This window comes from Thermobia domestica, chromosome 9, assembly GCF_964235325.1.
Source record: "Thermobia domestica chromosome 9, izTheDome1.hap1.1, whole genome shotgun sequence".
In the NCBI taxonomy this organism is placed as follows: Eukaryota; Metazoa; Arthropoda; class Insecta; order Zygentoma; family Lepismatidae; genus Thermobia; species Thermobia domestica.
Window position 1 is genome coordinate 104,213,072 of NC_137462.1, and position 27,753 is coordinate 104,240,824.

Genomic DNA, 27,753 nt, shown 5'->3' on the forward strand with positions numbered 1-27,753 from the left:
GTAGATTGAGTAACTGTTGAAAATCTTTCCGAGCCTAAGCCATGGAATGTATACGAAGTAACTGCTTGAACTAGGTCCCATGGGTTACAAGTTAGAATGCATTAAATAATGAACTCTCTTGTTTTTGGCTTTAACGTATATTTATTAGAACTTTTCCCCCCCATTTGGTATATGGAATTAATTTCCGAATTTTGGTTATGTACGTTTATTTCGCAGGCCTTGCATGTTATCAGCAAAGTAGAAATTGAGACGTTGCTCAGAAATATGACTATTGTTAAGAAATATGGGTGTGTCATCATTTCTCCAATTATACCGGATTGTTCATAAATCCGTGAATGTTCTTAAAAATCACAGCCAATAATAAGTGGTAACAGATAGCAAATTTTATGATATTGAATTAGAAGTGAAGTTATTAACTCCTTGCTAAATATTCTCATATACGAGAGTAAGTCGGAAAATTAGTTTCTCTTGGCGGCTATTGACAAAGGTGTTTATGTAATAATATATTGCAAAAATAAAAGGCGGCTTACTTTTTTTTTTTTTGTTTGTTTTTCCACTTAAGAACCGACAATATTGATGCATTTGTCATGTTACTTTACAAAGTTTTAAGAAAACCTCTTCGAAAAAATGTGAGTCCTGCGTACAGAAATACTCCTTCACGACTGAATCTATTTCTCTGTTGGTTTCAAAGTGCCTTCAACTGAGAGTTTTTTTTCAATGCCAGAAAAAAGTGAAAATCACTGGACACGATGTTGGGTCTTTATAGTGAAGGGTAAGGCGTTCCTAACCGAGGGTAACGAGATAGTTTTGCGTTGCCGCCGCCGTGTAAGATCTTGCATTGTCGTCCACAAGGAGAACGGCAGATATGTGAAGCCCAGGCTGCTTTCTGTGAATAGCATATTTCAATCTTGTCTGTATCAGTAACTGAGGAAATCACTGACCATTGATTGTTTTAACTTCCAGTAAGTTCAGCAGAAAAACTGTCAAGAGCAACTTGTCTGCAGAAGTTGTTGTCTTGAGCTTCTAGCAGGGGATGGTGAATCTACGTTTTGTTTCTCGTTACAATTTGCAACAGAGACTGATGTCCTTGCCGATGGTATCGCATAAGATGGTCCAGGTTTGCTGCATCCATTCATTGTTCCGTGCGATTCAATGTTAGTTGGCGGGACACCCATCGCGCTGACACGTCCAGTATTCCAGAGTGTCATAATTGAATTTATGAGCTGACTCATGCTCAATTCCAAGTTCTTTGGCGACCTCATAGATTGTAACACGCTTGTTTGCTTAAATCATTTCGTTCACATGTTGATCTCTCCAGTGGTGGTTGACGTCCGTTCAGGTCTAGGCTTGGTCTGATCTCCTCTTCAGTGATTATTGATGTCTGTTCAGGTCTAGGTCTGTCCATCACACGGTTACTGCCTTAACTAAACTGCCGGCATCATCTCCGCACCATGTGCTTCTACATGACATGTGAACCATACACTTTCATGAACCGGTTATGAATTTCAGTGTGTGGTGTCCCATGTGCCCATTCATACTGTAAAACCGTTCGTACCTCATTTGACTGTGAGTTCAAAACACGTCTTTTCTTCATACTTGCCGGTCACAGATTGGGCCGCTCATCCGAACTTTCTACTAGCTTTACGATAGCGCCATCTGCAGGATCTTGGTCGTCGAATGTCACCAAACGACTTGTGGGTGAATGGCTCTCGCATTAAGCCGATGTCTGGTCGCCCTATAGCTTTACAGTTTCTTGGGGAGAAAAAGAAGAGGAAACTTATTTTCCAACTTTCTCACGCATCATACCACACCCATTTTGTCTCACATGCATATTAGGATATCACGGTCGATCAGTAGTACGGTAGTACGGTAATGAAGGTCCTAAAAATCAGGGGGAAATAAAGACCCGTAGACATATTCTTCACAAGAAAAAGTCATATGGAGTTACGTCTGGGGACCGAGGAGGTCACCACATTGCTGAATACTGTCTTCATTCAACTATGGTATCTTCTAGTTTTCCATATTCAGATAACTCACTTATTGACAATGGGATTTTCATAAAACTAATGATCCAAATTCATTGTTTTATATTGCGTCTTCTTGGAGATTGTTCATCGCCAGATGAGCGCATTGTGCTGATTCGCCTTCCCAAAATCTGAAGTGTTGCTTTTTAAAGATGATCGAGTCTGCGAAACCGTCAACGTCTCATCTTTGTTGCATCAAAATACACAAATTATTACGCACAACTTGATTCCTGATAAGATTCTGATGCGTGTGGGTCGACTCTACACTGTGGATTGCAGAAACCAACTTCTAAACTAGCATTTCTTTAGGACTTGCAGGGGCTGCACTGATATGCTTCTCTAACACAGTTCACAGTTCCTTCTCTTTGTTCTGAACTTCGCAATGGAGCAATTTTATATGATAACGTTTATAGTGCCTGTGCTTAGTAATTAAAAATGCGATTAACATTTTCTACTTTTTTTTTTTCGAGACATTGTATACAGCCTATGAATTTCCTGTTTAACCAACATCATGGATTTAAATTGCAATTATATCTTATTGCAGGATGCTTAAATTATTTATTTTTTTGTAGCTAAACTTTGTAAAAATTGAACTTCAAATTGTTTTATTTAACAATATTTATATATATGTGCAAATGTTAGTGTATTTGCCGCGAAATGTAATATTAACATGAATTGTTAATCTTGATTGAATATATATTTTTGAATTCTACGTATGGTTCTTGACCTTATCTATGTGCTAAGATTTGTGTATATACCAAGTTTGGTGGAACTAGAGTGACATTCTGTGTTTTGCATGTAAAAAGATTGTGTCAAAAATTACGCAGCACTTAATCTCTTTTGCAACTTGATTAAATTGATTTTTATAGAACCGTTGATATTGGGAATATTCTGTATTCAGGTAAACAATTTTTACACAATATTGTTTAGGCTTTAGGGTAAAATTGCTTATTGATAACATTGAGTACATTGTCGCTCCCACGAACGGTCTCAAGGGGCACTAGACCTTCGTGGTTGACTGGTAGGATTTTCAGTGTTAGAAAATTGTAAAAACACCGCTTCTATCATTTGCATTCAAAGAACAACAAATAGTTTGTTCACGCTCCCAAGTAAGCTCTGGTAGAATTCAAAATATTGGTTTTATATACACGAGCGCTTAACTAATTTATGGGCGTACTGACAGGGTGTGAAGACACCGACAGAGAACGATAGCCAAGAACAACAAGTATTTATATACCGCCAAAGGATAATTATATCACAACAAGAATAAGTCACATCAGGGCCACCATTTATGTGGGCCAGGGTTCGAATCTCAATGTAGCCACCAAATTATGTCAGCGGGTACGTATCTCAGCGATTCTGTCATCAAATTGTGTGTGTGACGCTGGGTATCGCATGTCACAAGCTGTCAACAATTATGTCGCGCGAGCACATTCAACCAATCTGTCACCAAAGTATGTCTTGGTGAAGGAGGTTGTTATTAGCACAATAATAATGAATAATAGCAAGAGGTAGCCTTGAAAAAGGCTGTTTATATAGGGACTTTAAATTAGTCCGTATCAAAGAGGAGCTATGCAGCTCGGATGGTAGATGATTAAATAGCATACGATTTCAATAACAACCAAGTCAGGGCGCAAAGGCGCAGATGTCCATCTCAAGCAAATAGGCTATCGAATGACCACTCGTCAAGGGGGACAGCTTTAGGGTCCCGCAACAATACAAATAACAAAAGCAGGGCGGTGTTCGTCAGAATGCGGACGAGGGGTGGTCAGTACGCAAGAGAACGAATGATTACGAGTATTAGGATATTAGTGAGTAGGCGTCAGCGAGTTGGAATACCACTGCTATCAGCCAGTTCAGAATACTTAGCAAATTAGCATATCAAAACATATTATATCGTTATAATCAAACACGAGATAACTGCTCGAATTAAAAGAGACCTTGGAAATCAAAAGTAATTAGCAATTCATACAAACTATATTAAAGCAACAAAAGGTTTCAAAGTAATTTTGAAACTACTTGGGAGGTGATCCCCTTTACAGTTAAGCGACTTGATGAAAAGATAATGCAAATGACAGGTACATGAAAATATTAAATAAACAATGGTAACCCACCTGAGGTCCGTGGTCCTACCTCCAGGCACTCCAAGTCGAGATGGGAAGACTCCGGGGTTACCTCGACGTTGCTGTAGCCGTTTCGTACACACCAGGTAGCACAATCACTTAAAAGCACTAAAAACACTATTACGATAAACTTACTCATTTGTACTTCGAGCGGCTGAAATACAAGAGCAGGATAGACGGACGATGATCAGGACTTCATGTAAGACGATGTCGTCACTGAGCTTCGTACGGGATTAGAAGTCTTCGGAAAATTGGGACTTCGCACAGGCTGGTCTTCTCCTGGATGGATGATGGAATAGAGGTGAGTCGAATGGAAAATGCAGTTCCCAGGTTAGAACGACGTCCAACAGGATTTCATTCCAAAAGTCATCTGCTGTCTCCAGTAGACTACAACATGGGCACGTCGATACGAGGCGTTAATATAGATCTTGAGAAAAATTATGAAACGTTCACCAAAAGGAAGTATTGAGAATGTTTTTGAATGACGTAAACAACGCAAGTTCGAGTTAGGAAGAATTTTATTAGCTGGCTCGAATAAGTCCGTGGACTTGATACATTACAGGTGACTTCCTACATGAGGTCTTCTATAGATACGTAACTCAGCGTTAGCACAGGTTAACTAATATTGTTTTAGGAAGCATTTAGGTACACAAGAGTTAAGGTTAATGAGAGATCTTGAGGAGATCCGTATAGAGCCAGTGCTCAGATTAGGTAAACAGAATCTGAGTAGTAGTAACTAAGTTTGTAGATTGGCTGTATACTCACAGTGAGAACAGAGGTACTGTCCAGTTGAGCACTTAGGATTGAATTAGTGATAACACACACTGCTCGTCTCCAATGATGAATCTTTATGAAATGACCGTGGTGAAAGGAATACCGTCCTTACGCCGTATGATGGAATTTAACAGTCACTGCCGACACAATAGCACAAGTCGGTGAGGGATGTAACAAAGTTTCTCCCGATCGAAGAACGGACTAGAATAAGAGTGTCAACGTTCCGGCGTAGTTCAAAGTTAGACTGTGGACGATAAGTCCATGTCTTGAAGTTATCGAAATTCCCCCGAAGGGGGCAACGAGCTTACGCCCGTGCCTCTTCGAAAAACTGTGTAGTTATTTCCCGATGATAATCCCCCAATGATCTCAAAAAGAGAGATGTACTCACTTTTTGTTTTGCCCTTATCATGTTCACACGGCACTAGGGTAGGGACGTGTGAATGCAGGGGTACGCCAGGGTTTTACCTGATTGGATTTCTAATTATTTATGAAACGAATTTAAGTATCTGCGGCTGCGCAAGCAGTCGGAGGCGTATCCTAAAAGCTTCCTTTACATGGGAAAATTTCTTGATACAAAAACCCTGATAACCTGAGGAGGTTAACATTTGACCTCATGTGTACAAAGAGTCACGTTTGGTTACAGATAGTACAATTTACTAAGACAAATTTAATTACACCATGACTCTAGAGACACATTTTATTTCCAATAAAATTTCAAGAGTTTAAAAGTTCAAACTTTGCAAGTGTGCTGTAAAAATAATAATTTAAGTCTGTGACAATTTATATTACTAAAACGTCCAAAAACAGAGTGAATAATCAAATTTATAATCGGACACTTGTGGTTGTATTGCGAGGAAAAGAGACTCTGTGTCAGAGTTATTGAATATATTACTGGCTAGCAAAATAACCTTTTTAACCTTTAAGTTAACTAAATGAAATTCAGATTAATTCTGTCGTCTCTATTTATTTAAGGTTGTGATAACCAAAAGTAGGAATCTATTACTTTCCTTTAGGAGGAAATATTATCTTCTCCAGACGAGAAAGGTTATGGTTTAACTGCTTCTTGAGGCAGACAGTCAGCTGGCTGGGAGGGGATGAAGCAGACAGAATATTTCATCCAAAAATAAATAAATAAATAAATAAATAAATAAATAAAAAATAAAGACAGCTGGAAGGAACCGAATGAGCGCGAAGAGAATGACTAACATTTCCCTGTTCTCTCGCTTTTCCTTATTTTAAGATTTAAAATAAAATAAACTTGTCTACGCAATTAGAAAAATAATTGTCGTTAATTGTTTGAGTAATTGTGGAGTGTGGCAAAAATTTTGGCGCCAATTGAGATGGCGCGTGTGGCACACTACAACATATTAGGTAATTGAAAAGACTGATCTTTAAGTGGTTTCGATGATCCACTGTTATCATCCAGTGTGGCGTGGAAAAACTTGTATTATAAAGGTCTTCGACTTGTAGAACATGGATAACTATATAGAAGAAAGAAAGAAGAAAATAAGAGTCCTAGGAACTCGATGACAATAAAAAATTATGCCGCCAGGATTCTTTGAATCAAAGTCAATGGCTGCGTGATGTTATTAGTAACTTGCAGATGTAGCACAAGTTAACAAAAGCAGAAAACAACATTTATATAATGTTCTATAAATTATCAGACTTGTACTAGTAAGAGCAGTGATGATTCCAGAAGATTTTTGCGAGGAGAAGAAATTGCAATAAACGGAGGGGGAAGGGGGTTGAAAATTGCACTGCAAAAATACTGATAACACACATTGAACATGAGCGGAAATATTCGACCGGGAATATTTCAACCCGGACCACCCCCTGAAATTATTAGTAGTACTCACTTGAGTTGAGAACGTTGGTTACGCATGCAAACAATAAGTTGTTGTTTTCATTATGTACAAAATGTGTGAGAATGACGTAGAGCAAAAAAAATGGAAATTTCATTTTTTTTTTTTTTTTTTAAGTTAAACAGTTCAGTTCGAAATTGGCAAAAGGACAGAACTATCTTGAGCAAATGGATGAGATTATGCAATTCAAAGAACAACTGAATAATTAAAGCGCATCACTTCCCAAGTAATTGAAAGGTCCAATTCGAAGCCGAGAACAACTTCATAATTAAGCTGCGGAGGTTTTTCATGCCGTACCGAGGATGATGACAGTAGATCATCAAACTGTAGGTAATTTATATACATGTAAAGGACGCTCAAAGTTGAATCTTTAGCTATTATCTAAGGTAATTAATGCATCCATATCCCATCGTATTCAAAGTATAAAATTACCCATTTAAGATTTATGCTATAGAATTTTTAAATGCTATTTGAAACTTATTATTTATCTTTAATATATATTTTTTGTAGGTTTTATTGGTTGCGTCGTCTTTTATGAGTCCTATTGAATCCAGAAACAATACCAATACCAATCGTGTTCGGATGTTCGACAATGAAAAACTGACATCATCAGTGTCGGAGCAGAAATGGGATAGGGTGAAAGTTGTCTGCACTCAGCCGTTCAATAAGCATACTTCGTATGGTTTATCGTTTATTACGTTAAATACACTTGACAGCTCAGGAGAGACGTCAGGCACAACGAAGAAACTTGGTCATTTCACTGTAAAAGAGGACGATGACGATACGATCAACATCGGAAGCCTGTTCGCCAAAAGGAAGGAAAAACAACCACTTATTCCTGCAGCTGGTATGTAGGAATAACTTATTTGATGTTAGGTTCTGCCATTGTAACTTGTAGGCTCGTGACGACGATTACAAATACAAAATAAGTGGAAAATGAAGTCTCAGATCATATCTATTCTACCTCTGAACACAATCAAATTCGTAAACTGAGTTGTTACATCGTATGGTTTTTATTTACACGTTTATGAGCTTATGAAATATTGAAGGAACTTTCTTGAACTCTTCTTGCGGAGAATTTGAAATTATTTTGAAGCATTTAACTACTAGTTATTTTGTTGTAGATTGTGTTTAAATGTCAAAAGTAGCATGTTAGATGTGAATCCCTAAAAATTTATTGTGTTTATGTTTATTGAAAAGAAAAGAATAATGATCAGAAATACCTATTATAGTTGAATTATTTATTGTTTCAGTTTTCTTGTCAGAAAAGAAAATAAATAAAAATAAATAAATAAATTGAAAGTCTGGCAAGGTCAGGGAAAGAGGATAAAATTTTTAGAACAAGCAGAGTTTCCAAAGTTGGAGCAGAGCTTTCTTGTGGCTAAGCGGTCAGCACACTCGCCTTTGGCGTGGAAGACTCGGGTTCGATTCCTGGCTGGAGCTCATGTGGTTCGGATTCCACATAAAGCTGTAGGTCCACGTCTCATAGTCTCGCTGCTGAAAAGGGCGCTAAACTCAAAATCAATCAATCAATCCAGAGTCGGAGCATGTCGAGAGTAGAAAATTGAAGAAAACTGGAACTGCAAATTAACTTCCTGGAAGCTGAGAGCTATCGAGTGTCAATCTGTTCTGCCGAGATTTCAAATACCAAGTGGTCGATAACTATTTGATGCCGTACGAATGTTATTAGGGGATCTTGCAATTCGATGTGGGAAATCAGACCTACTAAAGCGCACAGATCCATAGTTCCTAAGTGTTAGTGTAAACAGACTGGAGAATTAAAAAGTATTAGCAAAAACGTTGACTAGGTTTGCATCTAGACGTTATTTGAAACAAACACAAAAATACAGATCAAATAACAGTAGTAACTGGATTTTTACATGGCTATCGCTGCATTTTACGTTTTATAGTTTCAGAACTTTTGACTCTTCATTAAGCTCACACCACTGTTTTGAATTTTAGTTAACTTGAAGACAATGAAAAATATCAAAAACTTAGAAAGTGAGCCAGCTAATTTACAAGTTGCTGTTAAATAAACTGTTTCCAAACCTTGTCTTATAAACCAGAAATTTGGATGCGCAGTTTATAACTTCATGATTCCTGAGCTGGGCACCCAAATCTAAATACTACACGAAAAGTCTTGAGAATAATTATTAGTTCGTGTAGTAGCATTTTGGAGACACTATCTGACGCACTTTTTTTAAAAAAATATTATTATTATTTATGTTCTAGCTAATTAACTAACTAACTTTATGGTCTATGAAACCCGGAGGTTCATTGCTGCGTTCACAAAAGCTTTCTGCTGACTTCTGTCCTTAGCCGACTGGATCCAGTTTCTACTTTGTATTCCTATCTCTGCGAGATCCATCTTAATATTGTCCTCCTATCTTCGTCTAGGTCTTCCTAATGATCGTTTTCCGATTGGTCTTCCAGTCAAGACTTTGAAAGCGTTTCTACTTTCTTCCATCCTAGCTACATGACCTGCCCACCTAAGCCTCCTAGACTTGATGACCCTTACAATGTTGGGTAAACCGTATAAATTATGTAGTCCCTCGTTATGAAGTTTCCGCCATTCCCCATTCTTGTTCCTCTTGGGTCCGAATATTCGTCTCAGGATCTTGTTCTCAAATACTTTGTCTATGTTCTTCTCTCAGAGTAAGCGAGCATGTTTTGCAACCATATAGAACAACAGGCATGATTATCGTTTTATATATTTTAAGCTTCAAATTCCTCGACAGAATTCGCGACGACAAGAAATTTTGAACTGAATAATAATACGGATTCCCTGCTTTTAGTCGACATTTAATTTTTTCGTGAATATGGTTTTCGTCTGTTAATATTGATCCTAGATACTTGAAAGTATCCACTTTATCGAAAGTATTATTCGATATTTTAACGCATCCATAATTTGACGTATTACGATCCTGACGAACTTTCATGTGTTTAGTTTTCTCTGCATTTACTTCTAAACCCATGCCCCTGCAAGTGTTTAATAAGACCTCTGCATTGTTCTCTTATCATTCCCTATCCCTCCGATTATTTTTTAAAGTTCTACATTGTTTTAAGTCATTCAATAAAATTCAAACAAGTGAGAGTGGAGGAGTTTTGCGAAGAACCTTAACAGAAAGCTCGAAGATTTGTCTTGGCATATTTTCATCCAATTCAGCATTCATTCCATGTGGAATAAAAAAAACAATCTCACCTTCAAAACAAAATTCATATTTGTTATAGTAATCTGAAAACGAATCAATTCTAAGCACGTGAGCCACTACAGACACGCAGATAACGTACTTTTGAAAAATTTATAAGATGGATAAATAAGTTACGAAACTATGCGTATCAGCAACAAAACTATTAACTTGTATTAATTTAGATACATCTTGCAGCGCACTTTTCACTTAGGGAAGCTCCGTAGAAATGCTGTTCTCAAAACTTGTTAAATATTGTAGTATACCAAATTTAAAAACCCTGAAATTATTGTAATGCTTTTAAATTTTCGTAAATTTATGTAAACAATCAAGGCTGGCTTGAGTACAAAATGCTAACTGTCTGAATTGAATGAATTAGGTCAGGGTTGTTTCCAAAATCTACTCTGATTTATTGAGACAAGCTCGAAACCTATTTTATTCTATCAAACACACACGTGGAACTCTCAGACAAGGAAATGTGAAAAGCATGCGGGTTGCATTCCGCAGTTTCATATAAAAAGGACTATCTACATTCAGTTAACACATCTCAAGTCTATACTTCATTTCTAGACTTGCCATTTGCCTACAAGTTACGTAAGTTAAGAAGAGGCGGAGCCTTGGAGGTTTACTTCAGCTATCACAAGAATCACAATGTAAGTACCTTTCTGATAGTTTCAGATTCCTTGCTTCGTTTCTTAAGCACAGCCTTTATGTAACACGTGAAGAAATTAAAACCTTTCTGTCACTCAATTATCAGTTTCCTATTCTTTTCAATTCGTGTTTGTCTCTATCTCGTGCAATATTCTGTGAGTAATTAACGTAAGATATAGATAGACTGAGAATCTACAATCAAGGGTTCGATTTTCAGTTGACACTCCAGTATTTAGTATTCTTCACAGAATAATACTATCTTCTGCGTTTGCAATTGACCTTCTCCATGTTTCCGAATGAGATGTCTATCAGCCTTTGTTTTTGGGAGTAAACCCTAGTTTGTGTATGAGTGAGGGGAAGAGAGGGTCGTTCCACCAAGTAGACGTGATCATAATGTTGCAGCTGAAAAGCTGACATGTTTAAGCCTTATATGAGTTAATATTGTGATATAGAGTAACCGGTTGCACTCGCTATGTAGTTCAGGTTTTTTGAGTTCGATGCCTCTTCTCTGATGCCTTAGAGCTCGCTCTCCAGAAAGAATTCGCTGTGAACCAATGGGCATGCTTTTGGTCATGGGCTGATATCACTGTTCCTAGGTTCGTGGACGTACCGCTGTGCCACTGTAAAGCCTTATCCGGTCTCCGGCCATTGATGTAAACCAAACTCGCACTTCTCCCGAGATCTTAGTACATGAGGTTGAGTTCTGACAAAGATTCTGACAGAAGTTCAACAGAAACATCTTCCTGGTTGGACAGTTAGTGCGTGTAATAAAAATCGGAATGCTAACACAATCTTATGATTAGCCATAAACTATCTTATGCAACATTGATTTCTAATACACTGTGCAATCTGTAGCAAGAATTTCTCAAAGCACATAATTTGTATTATAGCCAGCTTTGATGAATAGTTGCCAACCTTTATAGTGATTTTTCATTTCTTGTTGATTTCTTTTTGTATGTAAAAATTTATAAATTTTGTGAGGAAAAATGAAGTGTGAATTAATGTGACATTTAAAAAAAATGAAATTCATTAGGATGGTATTCCATTCCTTCTCTGAATAATCTTTTTCCGTATTTACTCTCGGTTTCTGAGTCATATTTGAAAAATTTCGAACACATTTCTTTCAATAAATTAAGATCAATCCAAAACGTTGACCTGCAGTTACCACAAGACTGTGGCTCTTAGCATCGTACATGTATTCCTTTATTCTCGTATCAGTGTTTTTTTTTTTTTTTTTTTTTTTTGTGGTAATACCAACATAGAAATCTTGCGCTCACAGTCACCTCATAAACACCAGTTAACATAGTCCGATCTATAGAATAATTCTTCCTGTTTGTGAGAGAATTTTCGATATTTATGGTAAATTGTTATTATCCTTAAAAGCCTTTTGGGCCAACTCTCACCATATGTTAAGGGTGACCCACCGTAAACATTATATTTATCTAGGAATACTACGAGATAAGTCGGAAAATAAGATCCCCTGGCGGCTACGAACAGAGGCATTTATATAAGACAGATAATATACTGCGAAAAATAGAACGAGCTTTACTTAATTTTTCCGTGTACCTAAGAACCAAGGATGTTGATGCAATTGTCATATCGCTTTCAAGATTTGAAAGCCTTCCTTGAAAAAGAAAGAAAGAAAAGGAAGTATGTCCTGCATAAGAAAGCGCGAGGTTGGTATTATATTTCGGATAGGCAGGCGTCCCCAACCGAGGATGATAAGATAATTTTACGTTGCCACTATCAAGTATAGTCTCGCATGTAGTCCAGAAAGAGGTTGAAAGCCAGACATTGAAAGAAAACAAAAAGTTTAACGAAGATAAAAGAGCTAATGTAGAGGAGTCGCTACAAATTAATTCTCTTTAACGAGGACGATTACGAAACATCACCTACTGATTGAAATCCAGATTATTTTCCAATAGAGTAACTTCCAATAAACCTTTTGTTATTGTTAATTATTCCATATCGGACTCCCGAAGAAAACTCATCGAAACAACTTATTGACCGTGCCAATAGCGACTACTCTGTCATGACTCCGTTTTCTTTCATTTAGAAATAGGAAAGAAAGAGAAGAAAGTAGAAGGGTAAAAGAAGGAGGTAGGTAAAGAAGAAAGAAAAGAAATAGGGTATTTTAATGAGAAACAGATTACTGGATAATTCCGGAAATATAGTAAAAGGTCGAGAAAGTCGTTGAAAGATGAATCATTCTAAATGTTATTAACAACTAATCAATTTTGGAATGCTTCGGAATAGACACATGTTCCCTCATACCACCCAGACCTAGCTCCAGGCACCACGATCATGGGGTTGCCCAGACCTAGACCTGGAAATGAGAAAAGTGAAATTTAATTCTTTGTAATGTTATTCCAACCGGTGATTGATAACTATCCAGCATCTGAACTCTGTCCTCTAGGATCGACCACACATATGAATTGGCCAAGAGGAAAAAAAATCCAAACTTATCAACTCAATATAAATTTATGTATCGCATCAATCGAAGTCTCAACTTCCTGGAAGAAAGATGTCGTATTTAGGCTTATCCTGCTATTTTGCTTCACTCCTCGAGCCGATTTAAACCGTTAGTGACGGTCCTTCATGACCTAGGTTATTTACCTTAACACATATATTAAAACATGACACATATATTACAGATGTTAATATGACAAATGATATCACTAGAATTGCTTATATTAAATCTATCATGCATTCACTCGCTCACTCACTCAGGACAGTGTATATATGGTTAAAGGAAACCAACTAACTACAAGGGTACAAATAGTTTATTACATTCATAGTGAAAAAAGAAAGACAAACATATAATTATGAAGAAAATATTAAAAGCACAAGTTCTTGGTTATATATTAATAGAGTACATAGTATTATATTTTAGTAATTTTTTATATATTCAATCATATTGACAAATGAAAAAGAAAGGGAAAAAAATAATTACATGTATCATATCTTAGGCATGCTAAAGCAAATTATGATTTGCGACATACGCAAAGAAGACACTTATTTCACTTGAAAAAAAATTATGAACGAAGAGGAAAGAAAAAAAACTTTTAGGTGTATTAAAACTTATATGCGTCTCTACCTCACGTCGAGATATTAAAATATTAATAATTTTGAGCGTCCAAATCACAACTCACGCACTAGTCGTAGTGTCCAAAACATTTCGCTCCATTTAACTTAGTTTGTGTCTATACATATATATATATCTAGTGGTTTACGAAAAGAAAAACATTCATCGACTATATTTGGTTTATAACTCTTAACAGATTGTATCTGCAATCGCACACTACTACGTTTATATCCATCTAGGGATTTCGAGAAAATCACTTTCACTAGAGGAAGTTTCTCCTCTTAGACGGTCTATTTCCAAATTTATTAATCGAATAATTTCAAGTTATTTATCCAACACTGGGACACTTCACGAGACCTTTCATTAGGATCACTTTCGTATATGTTTATACATGGTTCGGATGTAAAAAAAAAAATGATCTTCCACAGGTGTACGGAGTATGATGGTTCAAATTGAGGATAAAAAAAAAATTGGTCAAGTCACAGGATACATATGAAGGTGAGACGGATTCAAGGTACACTTTCCACAATGGTTTTAGGTTAATTGCTCAGGGATAATATTTGTTATGATGTGGGTTACGTTTAGACCTGCCGATATTTTTTCAATGCATGCCATTATATAATTACAGAGGTTATCACTTACATTGATTCAGAAGAAAAGGAAAATTACTTAAGTGCACGGCGGTATTCTTAACAAAATCTACGTTCTTAAATTCGTCGGAAGACTTCTGGTAAACTATAGCAACCAATACACGTCTAGGGGGACAGACACGAGCGCTCTTACATATATTCATAATACATTTAATATCATACTTTTACTTTAACATCATATTCACATACTAATTACACATACATTTCGAAGTATTTATTTCTCTCTCTCTATATATATATTTATAATAAATGCGCACACATTTAAATTAATCATCCCCAACAATAAAATTTTACAAGGTTGCAACATTGTCCAAGAAAACAAATGACTTCCAACATTACATTTGGAAACAAATTAAATTTTATCTGATACCGCGCGTCTATAAATTTTTAACTTTTATATAATCAATTCGTGTTTAAATCATGAAGGAGAAAAAAAAACTTTGTGAGGCAGGCACGTAACACAGAGCATTTCTAGATATAACTAGGTAAATCAAAATACAATTTCTGGGCCCAGATTAACTACAAAGTAATTGAAAACCAAAACAGAAAGGAAAGTGACCAATGGATTAAAAAGAAACTTAAGAGGAACGACGGTGAAAGAACGTAATCGAAGTGTCGTCAAATACTAAGTCTTTGTTCATTTCAGCGATAGGTCAAAATGTGATGGAGGACCCAATCATTATCTACTCCATTCATGAATCGTGTCTTGCAACGTCTCAGCTGGTAATTTCAGATCAGAGTTGTACGTTAAATAAATCGTAAGTAACAAGTTCAAAATCTTGGGGGGGGGGGGAAGGTTAAAAAAAATTAAAAAAAACTTGAAGAAATGAAGACAGAGAGAGAAATAGAGAAGAAGGAAGACGAAGAATAGGGGCGCCAAAGACTTAAGTGAGAAATAACTAACGCTACAAAGTTAGAAGTCGAATTTCGCTCTCAACAAAATCCATAGCCAAAATATTCTTAACATGCCAAAAAGGGTGGTCTACTCAAATACGTAGACTCAAGGGGCGCCCTGCTGCCAAGGATGCAAGTTCTGTGTCCATCAGATCCCAATCCCACAAGAGTTTGCTTGTAAGATTGAAATCCGATCCCCGTATCCGGCCCAGACCAGCAGGATAAAAGGAGAGGGGGAAAGGGACCAGGTAACTGCGTCCCCAATTTTGAAATCTCTAAGTAAAAAAAAATATTCGACCCCTTAGAAAAACTAAGAAGGTTCGAGGACAGTAATGAAACTAGAATAGAAGTAGTATCTAAGATATCCCTAACTAATGATTTGCCGAAATAAAAAAAAATTAAATAAACTGAATTTTGGATCGGTGATTTCTATGCCAAACCTCACCGATAGCTACCCTGCGCAGACACGCCACGGTCTGGGATGTCGTTAATTTCCCTCGTCTAATTAAACTAAGAAAAGAAATAAAAATACTTAAAGGGACTAGGGGTCGACATCCGGGTACGCGAAAATAAATTTCAATAACTAATTGTTTTGATTCTGTACCCTATCAGAGCTGTCGCCTCCATGAACATTGTAAGCTAGCCTGAGTAGGTAACGTGAAGAAAAAAAAAAATCTCACGGAGCAGGATATTCTATTTTAAAAAAAAAACGACCAGAAAATATAATTCACTACAGCCCTGTTCTATAACTGCTACTGTCTTTTCATAATTTATTATTCAATATGTTTAGTCAACGATTATATGATGCTACCCATTCTATCAGATGGTATTACTATGGTTGATTATTATTATAACACCTTAAACTACAAAGTATTACCATAGTCCGACTATATATCGCCCTCCGGTCCGCGTGATATTATGGTGCAGGGGTCAGAACCTGAGATGTTTGTAGCTACACGTATCTATTCAATATCTATATATCAACACACGGCGAAGTATTCACTGGGCTACTATATATTTAACTATATGGGTGTCCTATATTCTATATTCATTTACTACAATATTCATATACTTATTAATATTCATATTCACATTAATATTCATTTGCCACGACGCTATATTCTACAAACACCCTGTTTCTTCTATCTACGCCCAGCCTATTTACACATTTCATCATAATACTTTAAAATCTATAATCACTACAAACATTTCCCGCTCCGATCACCGCACGACAACCTCACTCGAACCCAAGACTCCTTCACACACACACAATACTATGTAATACCTGGTAGCTTTATTAAGAACGAAAAAAAAAATCCTACGTATGTTCACTGAAAATAGAATTATCCGCGATAATATTTAATGTTTACGAAATTTCTGCAGCAACAATTGACTTCTGCAGCCAAGAAGAAAAATGAACATCTAATATAATTCCAAAGCGAAGAACTAGCATCATATCGCCCGACTTCTGTTAAAAATTTACGTATTGTTTATTTATTTAAATATCTCGATTTCTAGACTATGCAGAATGTTGAAACTTTCAGAATATATTAATTTTGGGTCACTTGACCTAACTGTACATTCATTTGGGCTGTGAATTATATCTTCTAGGTTTTATTTCGGAAAGAAAGGTCAATTTCATGAAAACTAAATCACTAAGCACCTCGACGGAAGAATGGCGGTTAGTACTGACTTTTGACACTAGGGCTAGCGACGATATAATCAACCCTTGAACAACGGAATGTGACCTTGTACACGGAATTATTATACTATATTACGTTCACTTAATGACGGAGTAATAAAAATTTATCGCATAGTAAATACTACACTGTCCGTATTTAATTATCTCACACACTCTTTCATCACTTAACTACCACTACCACTGATACTACATTACAAATATACACATACTACTCAAACTACAAGACACATCATGCCAATACACACCAATTATCACTACCATTAATACATGTTGTACTGATAAATACACACAGAAAACATTCATATTTTACCATTTTAAATCGGCTCGAAAGGAAAAGGAAAGAAAGGGACAGGGCCAACTGGCCCTTGTTTCACTGAATCACATTCTTAAGTGTTTAATCAACGCCCCCGAGGGGACGTATCGAAGTATTAGCTAACAATAGGACCCCTGCCCTGAAGGGGCAGGAACCCGGAAACAAACTAAATGTTCAACTCATCCCGCTGGAAGCCGTACTCCCAATTTGGGAGTCAGATAGGAGCCCTTACTGATAATTCACACGTGCATTGTGATCACTATCCTAACTACAAAGAAATTAAATACCGCCATGTTATTACTAAATAAGTACAAAAGAAATCACATTTACTACATACACGAACACAATCGGCAGTGGGGCAGGCCTAACGTAACTCTAAAAGGAGTAATTTTCAGGATGAGAATATTTTAAGGGAGAAACACTACTCTTCCGAAACTGTTTATCGATTTTTTCTTTCTAAGAACAACTAGCAAACTGATGCACTTCACAGAACCTGTCCACCACTAATTATATCAGCAAAACATGGCGTTACCGAGTTGACTTCCTATTTCTGCTCTACAGTCCGGTTTTTTACTATAAAAATTGGCAAATTATGGCTCCATAGCTTCCAGTGATTTTTTATACGTTAATAACGTCACAATATTACCTTTATTTTTAGTTTCTCTCAGTCCTTTCGACTTTTAAGTTAGACGAACAAAAACCAGTGTCTTCAGTAGCACTTTCCGGCGTGGAATGGAATAATTGCGCCCTAATATCATAGCGTGGGTTTATCAGCCAATCAAAACTAAGCATTTTGGCGGTGGGGCTTTGAAACGAATAAAATTTGGTAAAATCTGGATTAAACTAGATTTTAGAAGGACCTAGGTATCTAAAAGAGAGGTGAAGGGTGGTCCTGAAAATTCTGTCGAATTTTAGATTGGTTATTTGATCTGGAAAGTTCCGTCCAATAGTGGATCTATATTTTCGGATAGCACTGACACCGTAAGAATTGTAATAATCCATATACACATCCATATACAAGACTTATAACTAATTTAAAATATAAATAAAGATATTGATTCCCAAAACTATAATTCCCAATAATTTTTTTTTACAGTTTTCCATGTTAATTTGAAATAGAATAATGAACAATATTACGAATTATATGAACAGCCAGAAATTTTTTGTTAAACATCAAGTACAGTCGGTGCAAAAAATTTCGGGCACCCTCCTATTAAGAACATAATATCATTAGACTGTAATGGCATATTACAGTTCCCCGGCGTCGTTAAAAAAAATTTTGTTTGAATAACAAAATTTTGTTGAATATAATTAACATGTATTAATACTAATAAACTAACTACTCACTCATACACTCATACACTCAAATGAGACAGTGTAAGATTCACTTTGGGTATTGAGATAGAAGTTCCCGTTTTTTGTCCTCGGTACAGTTGAAAAGCTTAAGATTTTGGAAATTGTTAGTTCACCTTTTAGGTAGCAGGAAAACACGAGGTAACCAGTTCGCAATGTTCCCATCGAAAGTGGGAAAATGTTCAATATCCCGGAGGGACACTTTAGAGCTCATACTAACATAAGTAGGGGAATTGTTGGTGGGAATTAACATATTATCCTGTACAATCGGAGTCGTCACCGGATTTACCACCGACGACGTAGTAGCGGTGTTATAACTACCCATGTAAGTGAAAGGGATTCTGTTGGTCGTATTGAGTATGTTGGGCTCCATCCCCGGACCAATCGCACCCATGAACAACGACTCAGAATGGCACCCATCTCCTTTTCCCGGCAACACGCTATGTGATTGTATACCTCCATGTAAGGAGGGAGCACTCACGCTAGTGACCGTAGTCGTCACAACACTCGACTGATTCGGCACACTATTAGAATTGAACCACGACTTTGGTTCTGACCGATGCATGGGGTAGTGCGTCGCAATATCCCGTGCATCAACTGACACTAAATTTTCTCTTCCTGCGCCACGGGAAGTTGTTATAGCAGGTAATATTTCTGAGAAATCGCTACCGGGGAAAGGATAGGTTACCTCTGATTTTTCGCGACTAGTTTTCGTCATTTCTTTTTGAATATTTGCTATCTCATTTTGAATTTTCGAAACTTTCTGGTCAGTTACTTCCAGTTCGGTTTTCAATGATAAGTCTGACAAGGTTGACTTTAAACTATCAATTTCGGCCTGCTGTGTTTCCAGTTTATTGTCGATTTTATGTAATTTGGTATCCATTTGTTCGATTTCAGAATGTACATGATCTAATTTACTTTCAGTCTCCTGCTGAAGTTGCTTTATGGACTGTTGAGCCTCGCATCTGACCAAATCAATTTCAGTAGACGTTTGCTGCCTCAATGTGGTTATTGAGGAAGCAAAGTCCAAACATATGTTGTCGATTTTCTGAGTTAATACCTCGAATCGAGATTCGGTTTCTCGTTTCGAGGTGTCAAATTTTTCATTTATTTCACGTCTCATCTCCAGGCTATTCTTATCTATTTTTTCATTTATTTCGCGTCTCATTTCCCGGTTATTTTCATTCATTTCTTGTAGCATTTGTTGCAATGAAAGGAGGAGAGCGTCATTATTAGATGACACAGTCTTCCTTTGCTTTTCTTTGGGTTTATCACCAATTGGATCCCCATCTTTTTCATCATCATCGAGGTCAGATATCTCCACTGGAGATATTTGGCCTCGGTTCTTCGGAGTACTATACCCTCGCTCACCGTCCGAATCGGGATGTTCATTTTCTTTTTCAGAGGATAAACTCATGGGTTCACGCGACTGGTGGAGCTTCCCCTCACATTCTTTACAATATTTGACTATCTCACCAGCCCGGACCTTTTCTGCATTTTCCGCAGTATCCTCTAAATTAATACAACTGAAATGAATCCATTTCAGCCCACATTCGTGACACCTCACTAGCCTACGAGAGACGCGAGCTCTTTTCTCACTACTTTCTAAAGTACATTGTGTACATGAGACTTCCGCGTTCTCGTGTGATACTACTTCCCTATTGGTTGCCATAGTTTCCATATAAAAAGACACAATATAAACACATGCAATTATATCCTTATAAACTAACAATACTTATTATTCAGGTACTGTTCGTAAATTAAAGGACTCCTATCTAATTCCCTCCTTGGGTCAACTTCCAGCATTTTCAAATTTTAGAAGTCACTTTAACAAATTCCTTAATTTCCCCCTTTCTACAGAGAGAGACAAAGATAGCAGAACAGCCAATGACTATAATTATTTAATCTCACTGTGACCTTTTTTAATTATTCACCTTTTGTGGCCAAGTCAATATGTGCTCGATCCTAAACAGTGTTTAATAAATAATTTCAGATCCGTTACCAGGGAAAACAATTGTTTCCATGGTAACTGTCCGATGTCAACGGTCGCCAAAATTGAAAGAAAACATTTGTCCCTTGCCATAGAAACCGCCGTTTCCAGGGCAACAGATCCTGTCACGGTCGCCAAATTTTGAAAGAAAACAAAAAGTTTAACGAAGATAAAAGAGCTAATGTAGAGGAGTCGCTACAAATTAATTCTCTTTAACGAGGACGATTACGAAACATCACCTACTGATTGAAATCCAGATTATTTTCCAATAGAGTAACTTCCAATAAACCTTTTGTTATTGTTAATTATTCCATATCGGACTCCCGAAGAAAACTCATCGAAACAACTTATTGACCGTGCCAATAGCGACTACTCTGTCATGACTCCGTTTTCTTTCATTTAGAAATAGGAAAGAAAGAGAAGAAAGTAGAAGGGTAAAAGAAGGAGGTAGGTAAAGAAGAAAGAAAAGAAATAGGGTATTTTAATGAGAAACAGATTACTGGATAATTCCGGAAATATAGTAAAAGGTCGAGAAAGTCGTTGAAAGATGAATCATTCTAAATGTTATTAACAACTAATCAATTTTGGAATGCTTCGGAATAGACACATGTTCCCTCATACCACCCAGACCTAGCTCCAGGCACCACGATCATGGGGTTGCCCAGACCTAGACCTGGAAATGAGAAAAGTGAAATTTAATTCTTTGTAATGTTATTCCAACCGGTGATTGATAACTATCCAGCATCTGAACTCTGTCCTCGAGGATCGACCACACATATGAATTGGCCAAGAGAAAAAAAAAATCCAAACTTATCAACTCAATATAAATTTATGTATCGCATCAATCGAAGTCTCAACTTCCTGGAAGAAAGATGTCGTATTTAGGCTTATCCTGCTATTTTGCTTCACTCCTCGAGCCGATTTAAACCGTTAGTGACGGTCCTTCATGACCTAGGTTATTTACCTTAACACATATATTAAAACATGACACATATATTACAGATGTTAATATGACAAATGATATCACTAGAATTGCTTATATTAAATCTATCATGCATTCACTCGCTCACTCACTCAGGACAGTGTATATATGGTTAAAGGAAACCAACTAACTACAAGGGTACAAATAGTTTATTACATTCATAGTGAAAAAAGAAAGACAAACATATAATTATGAAGAAAATATTAAAAGCACAAGTTCTTGGTTATATATTAATAGAGTACATAGTATTATATTTTAGTAATTTTTTATATATTCAATCATATTGACAAATGAAAAAGAAAGGGAAAAAAATAATTACATGTATCATATCTTAGGCATGCTAAAGCAAATTATGATTTGCGACATACGCAAAGAAGACACTTATTTCACTTGAAAAAAAATTATGAACGAAGAGGAAAGAAAAAAAACTTTTAGGTGTATTAAAACTTATATGAGTCTCTACCTCACGTCGAGATATTAAAATATTAATAATTTTGAGCGTCCAAATCACAACTCACGCACTAGTCGTAGTGTCCAAAACATTTCGCTCCATTTAACTTAGTTTGTGTCTATACATATATATATATCTAGTGGTTTACGAAAAGAAAAACATTCATCGACTATATTTGGTTTATAACTCTTAACAGATTGTATCTGCAATCGCACACTGCTACGTTTATATCCATCTAGGGATTTCGAGAAAATCACTTTCACTAGAGGAAGTTTCTCCTCTTAGACGGTCTATTTCCAAATTTATTAATCGAATAATTTCAAGTTATTTATCCAACACTGGGACACTTCACGAGACCTTTCATTAGGATCACTTTCGTATATGTTTATACATGGTTCGGATTTAAAAAAAAAAATGATCTTCCACAGGTGTACGGAGTATGATGGTTCAAATTGAGGATAAAAAAAAAATTGGTCAAGTCACAGGATACATATGAAGGTGAGACGGATTCAAGGTACACTTTCCACAATGGTTTTAGGTTAATTGCTCAGGGATAATATTTGTTATGATGTGGGTTACGTTTAGACCTGCCGATATTTTTTCAATGCATGCCATTATATAATTACAGAGGTTATCACTTACATTGATTCAGAAGAAAAGGAAAATTACTTAAGTGCACGGCGGTATTCTTAACAAAATCTACGTTCTTAAATTCGTCGGAAGACTTCTGGTAAACTATAGCAACCAATACACGTCTAGGGGGACAGACACGAGCGCTCTTACATATATTCATAATACATTTAATATCATACTTTTACTTTAACATCATATTCACATACTAATTACACATACATTTCGAAGTATTTATTTCTCTCTCTCTATATATATATTTATAATAAATGCGCACACATTTAAATTAATCATCCCCAACAATAAAATTTTACAAGGTTGCAACATTGTCCAAGAAAACAAATGACTTCCAACATTACATTTGGAAACAAATTAAATTTTATCTGATACCGCGCGTCTATAAATTTTTAACTTTTATATAATCAATTCGTGTTTAAATCATGAAGGAGAAAAAAAAAACTTTGTGAGGCAGGCACGTAACACAGAGCATTTCTAGATATAACTAGGTAAATCAAAATACAATTTCTGGGCCCAGATTAACTACAAAGTAATTGAAAACCAAAACAGAAAGGAAAGTGACCAATGGATTAAAAAGAAACTTAAGAGGAACGACGGTGAAAGAACGTAATCGAAGTGTCGTCAAATACTAAGTCTTTGTTCATTTCAGCGATAGGTCAAAATGTGATGGAGGACCCAATCATTATCTACTCCATTCATGAATCGTGTCTTGCAACGTCTCAGCTGGTAATTTCAGATCAGAGTTGTACGTTAAATAAATCGTAAGTAACAAGTTCAAAATCTTGGGGGGGGGAGGTTAAAAAAAATTAAAAAAAACTTGAAGAAATGAAGACAGAGAGAGAAATAGAGAAGAAGGAAGACGAAGAATAGGGGCGCCAAAGACTTAAGTGAGAAATAACTAACGCTACAAAGTTAGAAGTCGAATTTCGCTCTCAACAAAATCCATAGCCAAAATATTCTTAACATGCCAAAAAGGGTGGTCTACTCAAATACGTAGACTCAAGGGGCGCCCTGCTGCCAAGGATGCAAGTTCTGTGTCCATCAGATCCCAATCCCACAAGAGTTTGCTTGTAAGATTGAAATCCGGCCCAGACCAGCAGGATAAAAGGAGAGGGGGAAAGGGACCAGGTAACTGCGTCCCCAATTTTGAAATCTCTAAGTAAAAAAAAAATATTCGACCCCTTAGAAAAACTAAGAAGGTTCGAGGACAGTAATGAAACTAGAATAGAAGTATTATCTAAGATATCCCTAACTAATGATTTGCCGAAATAAAAAAAAATTAAATAAACTGAATTTTGGATCGGTGATTTCTATGCCAAACCTCACCGATAGCTACCCTGCGCAGACACGCCACGGTCTGGGATGTCGTTAATTTCCCTCGTCTAATTAAACTAAGAAAAGAAATAAAAATACTTAAAGGGACTAGGGGTCGACATCCGGGTACGCGAAAATAAATTTCAATAACTAATTGTTTTGATTCTGTACCCTATCAGAGCTGTCGCCTCCATGAACATTGTAAGCTAGCCTGAGTAGGTAACGTGAAGAAAAAAAAAATCTCACGGAGCAGGATATTCTATTTTAAAAAAAAAACGACCAGAAAATATAATTCACTACAGCCCTGTTCTATAACTGCTACTGTCTTTTCATAATTTATTATTCAATATGTTTAGTCAACGATTATATGATGCTACCCATTCTATCAGATGGTATTACTATGGTTGATTATTATTATAACACCTTAAACTACAAAGTATTACCATAGTCCGACTATATATCGCCCTCCGGTCCGCGTGATATTATGGTGCAGGGGTCAGAACCTGAGATGTTTGTAGCTACACGTATCTATTCAATATCTATATATCAACACACGGCGAAGTATTCACTGGGCTACTATATATTTAACTATATGGGTGTCCTATATTCTATATTCATTTACTACAATATTCATATACTTATTAATATTCATATTCACATTAACATTCATTTGCCACGACGCTATATTCTACAAACACCCTGTTTCTTCTATCTACGCCCAGCCTATTTACACATTTCATCATAATACTTTAAAATCTATAATCACTACAAACATTTCCCGCTCCGATCACCGCACGACAACCTCACTCGAACCCAAGACTCCTTCACACACACACAATACTATGTAATACCTGGTAGCTTTATTAAGAACGAAAAAAAAAAAAATCCTACGTATGTTCACTGAAAATAGAATTATCCGCGATAATATTTAATGTTTACGAAATTTCTGCAGCAACAATTGACTTCTGCAGCCAAGAAGAAAAATGAACATCTAATATAATTCCAAAGCGAAGAACTAGCATCATATCGCCCGACTTCTGTTAAAAATTTACGTATTGTTTATTTATTTAAATATCTCGATTTCTAGACTATGCAGAATGTTGAAACTTTCAGAATATATTAATTTTGGGTCACTTGACCTAACTGTACATTCATATGGGCTGTGAATTATACCTTCTAGGTTTTATTTCGGAAAGAAAGGTCAATTTCATGAAAACTAAATCACTAAGCACCTCGACGGAAGAATGGCGGTTAGTACTGACTTTTGACACTAGGGCTAGCGACGATATAATCAACCCTTGAACAACGGAATGTGACCTTGTACACGGAATTATTATACTATATTACGTTCACTTAATGACGGAGTAATAAAAATTTATCGCATAGTAAATACTACACTGTCCGTATTTAATTATCTCACACACTCTTTCATCACTTAACTACCACTACCACTGATACTACATTACAAATATACACATACTACTCAAACTACAAGACACATCATGCCAATACACACCAATTATCACTACCATTAATACATGTTGTACTGATAAATACACACAGAAAACATTCATATTTTACCATTTTAAATCGGCTCGAAAGGAAAAGGAAAGAAAGGGACAGGGCCAACTGGCCCTTGTTTCACTGAATCACATTCTTAAGTGTTTAATCAACGCCCCCGAGGGGACGTATCGAAGTATTAGCTAACAATAGGACCCCTGCCCTGAAGGGGCAGGAACCCGGAAACAAACTAAATGTTCAACTCATCCCGCTGGAAGCCGTACTCCCAATTTGGGAGTCAGATAGGAGCCCTTACTGATAATTCACACGTGCATTGTGATCACTATCCTAACTACAAAGAAATTAAATACCGCCATGTTATTACTAAATAAGTACAAAAGAAATCACATTTACTACATACACGAACACAATCGGCAGTGGGGCAGGCCTAACGTAACTCTAAAAGGAGTAATTTTCAGGATGAGAATATTTTAAGGGAGAAACACTACTCTTCCGAAACTGTTTATCGATTTTTTCTTTCTAAGAACAACTAGCAAACTGATGCACTTCACAGAACCTGTCCACCACTAATTATATCAGCAAAACATGGCGTTACCGAGTTGACTTCCTATTTCTGCTCTACAGTCCGGTTTTTTACTATAAAAATTGGCAAATTATGGCTCCATAGCTTCCAGTGATTTTTTATACGTTAATAACGTCACAATATTACCTTTATTTTTAGTTTCTCTCAGTCCTTTCGACTTTTAAGTTAGACGAACAAAAACCAGTGTCTTCAGTAGCACTTTCCGGCGTGGAATGGAATAATTGCGCCCTAATATCATAGCGTGGGTTTATCAGCCAATCAAAACTAAGCATTTTGGCGGTGGGGCTTTGAAACGAATAAAATTTGGTAAAATCTGGATTAAACTAGATTTTAGAAGGACCTAGGTATCTAAAAGAGAGGTGAAGGGTGGTCCTGAAAATTCTGTCGAATTTTAGATTGGTTATTTGATCTGGAAAGTTCCGTCCAATAGTGGATCTATATTTTCGGATAGCACTGACACCGTAAGAATTGTAATAATCCATATACACATCCATATACAAGACTTATAACTAATTTAAAATATAAATAAAGATATTGATTCCCAAAACTATAATTCCCAATAATTTTTTTTTACAGTTTTCCATGTTAATTTGAAATAGAATAATGAACAATATTACGAATTATATGAACAGCCAGAAATTTTTTGTTAAACATCAAGTACAGTCGGTGCAAAAAATTTCGGGCACCCTCCTATTAAGAACATAATATCATTAGACTGTAATGGCATATTACAACATGTGAAGACCAGGGTGCTTCTTGCGAATAACACACTTCAGCATTGTCAGTGTCTGACAATGCTGCTGAGCAGCGATTATCCCAACCTCCATACTTGCCGGGAATAAAATCGGTCGTTCATTCGAAATTTCTGCTAGCACTGCAAAAGCACACCGCGATGTTTTGTTTGCCTCATTGCTTTACGATTTCTGGAGAAGAAAAGGAGGGGAAAATAATTTTCCTACTTCCCGTGGTAGGTAAACGCCAGGTTAGTCAAGTATGTGTTGCTTGCAGTCGTTATCTAATTAATTATAAGCATTTTTGACAATTATACAAGCATAACGTATCATAATGTAGGACGAAATAACGAGAAATAGTTCACGAAATATAAAATGTCGTTGTACGCACCCGCAGTGAAGTGCAGTATTACTTTGCCGTTACATATATTAGCAGTACAAAAAGAAAACCTACAATTGGAATGAAGAAATAGCTTAAAAATAAATACGGTATCCAGTTTCAGGCTTTCTGAACATTTAAAAAGATTCTTTACATGAATTGGAGACAACAGTTTTACTTAAGTCTAGCTATAACATAAAGCTAAAGATTAAGGAAGCTTGTATATATCTGTGGTTTTTCCCTCTCAACATACGAACTAGAATACCATTGTAATTAAGTAGTGACCCGAGGTCGTCACTTCCTTCATCATGTTTTCTTGATTTTTACACATTCTTCTCTCTCACAGAGGGTGGCGAAGCACTTTTAAGTATAACGAAGAGTTTAATTTGATTAGAACATTGTGTTACGTATTTTCGCCTACTTAGTGTTCGTATTCACGTGATCCATAACATGTTTTGAGGTTCTGTTTTTTTATTTATTTATTTATTTTATTGAGTATATATTGCTGATATTGCAATTATGAATATGATTTATA

The 27,753-nt window shown here is 36.3% G+C and overlaps 1 protein-coding gene across 3 annotated transcripts in view; it reads left to right on the forward strand.

Annotated features, from left to right (window-relative positions):
* Positions 1-27,753, forward strand: part of XRCC1 (DNA repair protein XRCC1) — a 166,545-nt gene that overhangs the window by 11,926 nt on the left and 126,866 nt on the right. For all 3 annotated transcript variants that reach the window (XR_014133065.1, XM_081771653.1, XM_081771654.1), the window contains exon 3: positions 7,294-7,630. Coding sequence is in view for 2 of the 3 variants with exons in the window: in XM_081771653.1 (XP_081627779.1) it covers positions 7,294-7,630 (337 nt within the window). In the remaining variant the exon portion in view is untranslated. The remainder of the gene's footprint in view (positions 1-7,293; positions 7,631-27,753) is intronic.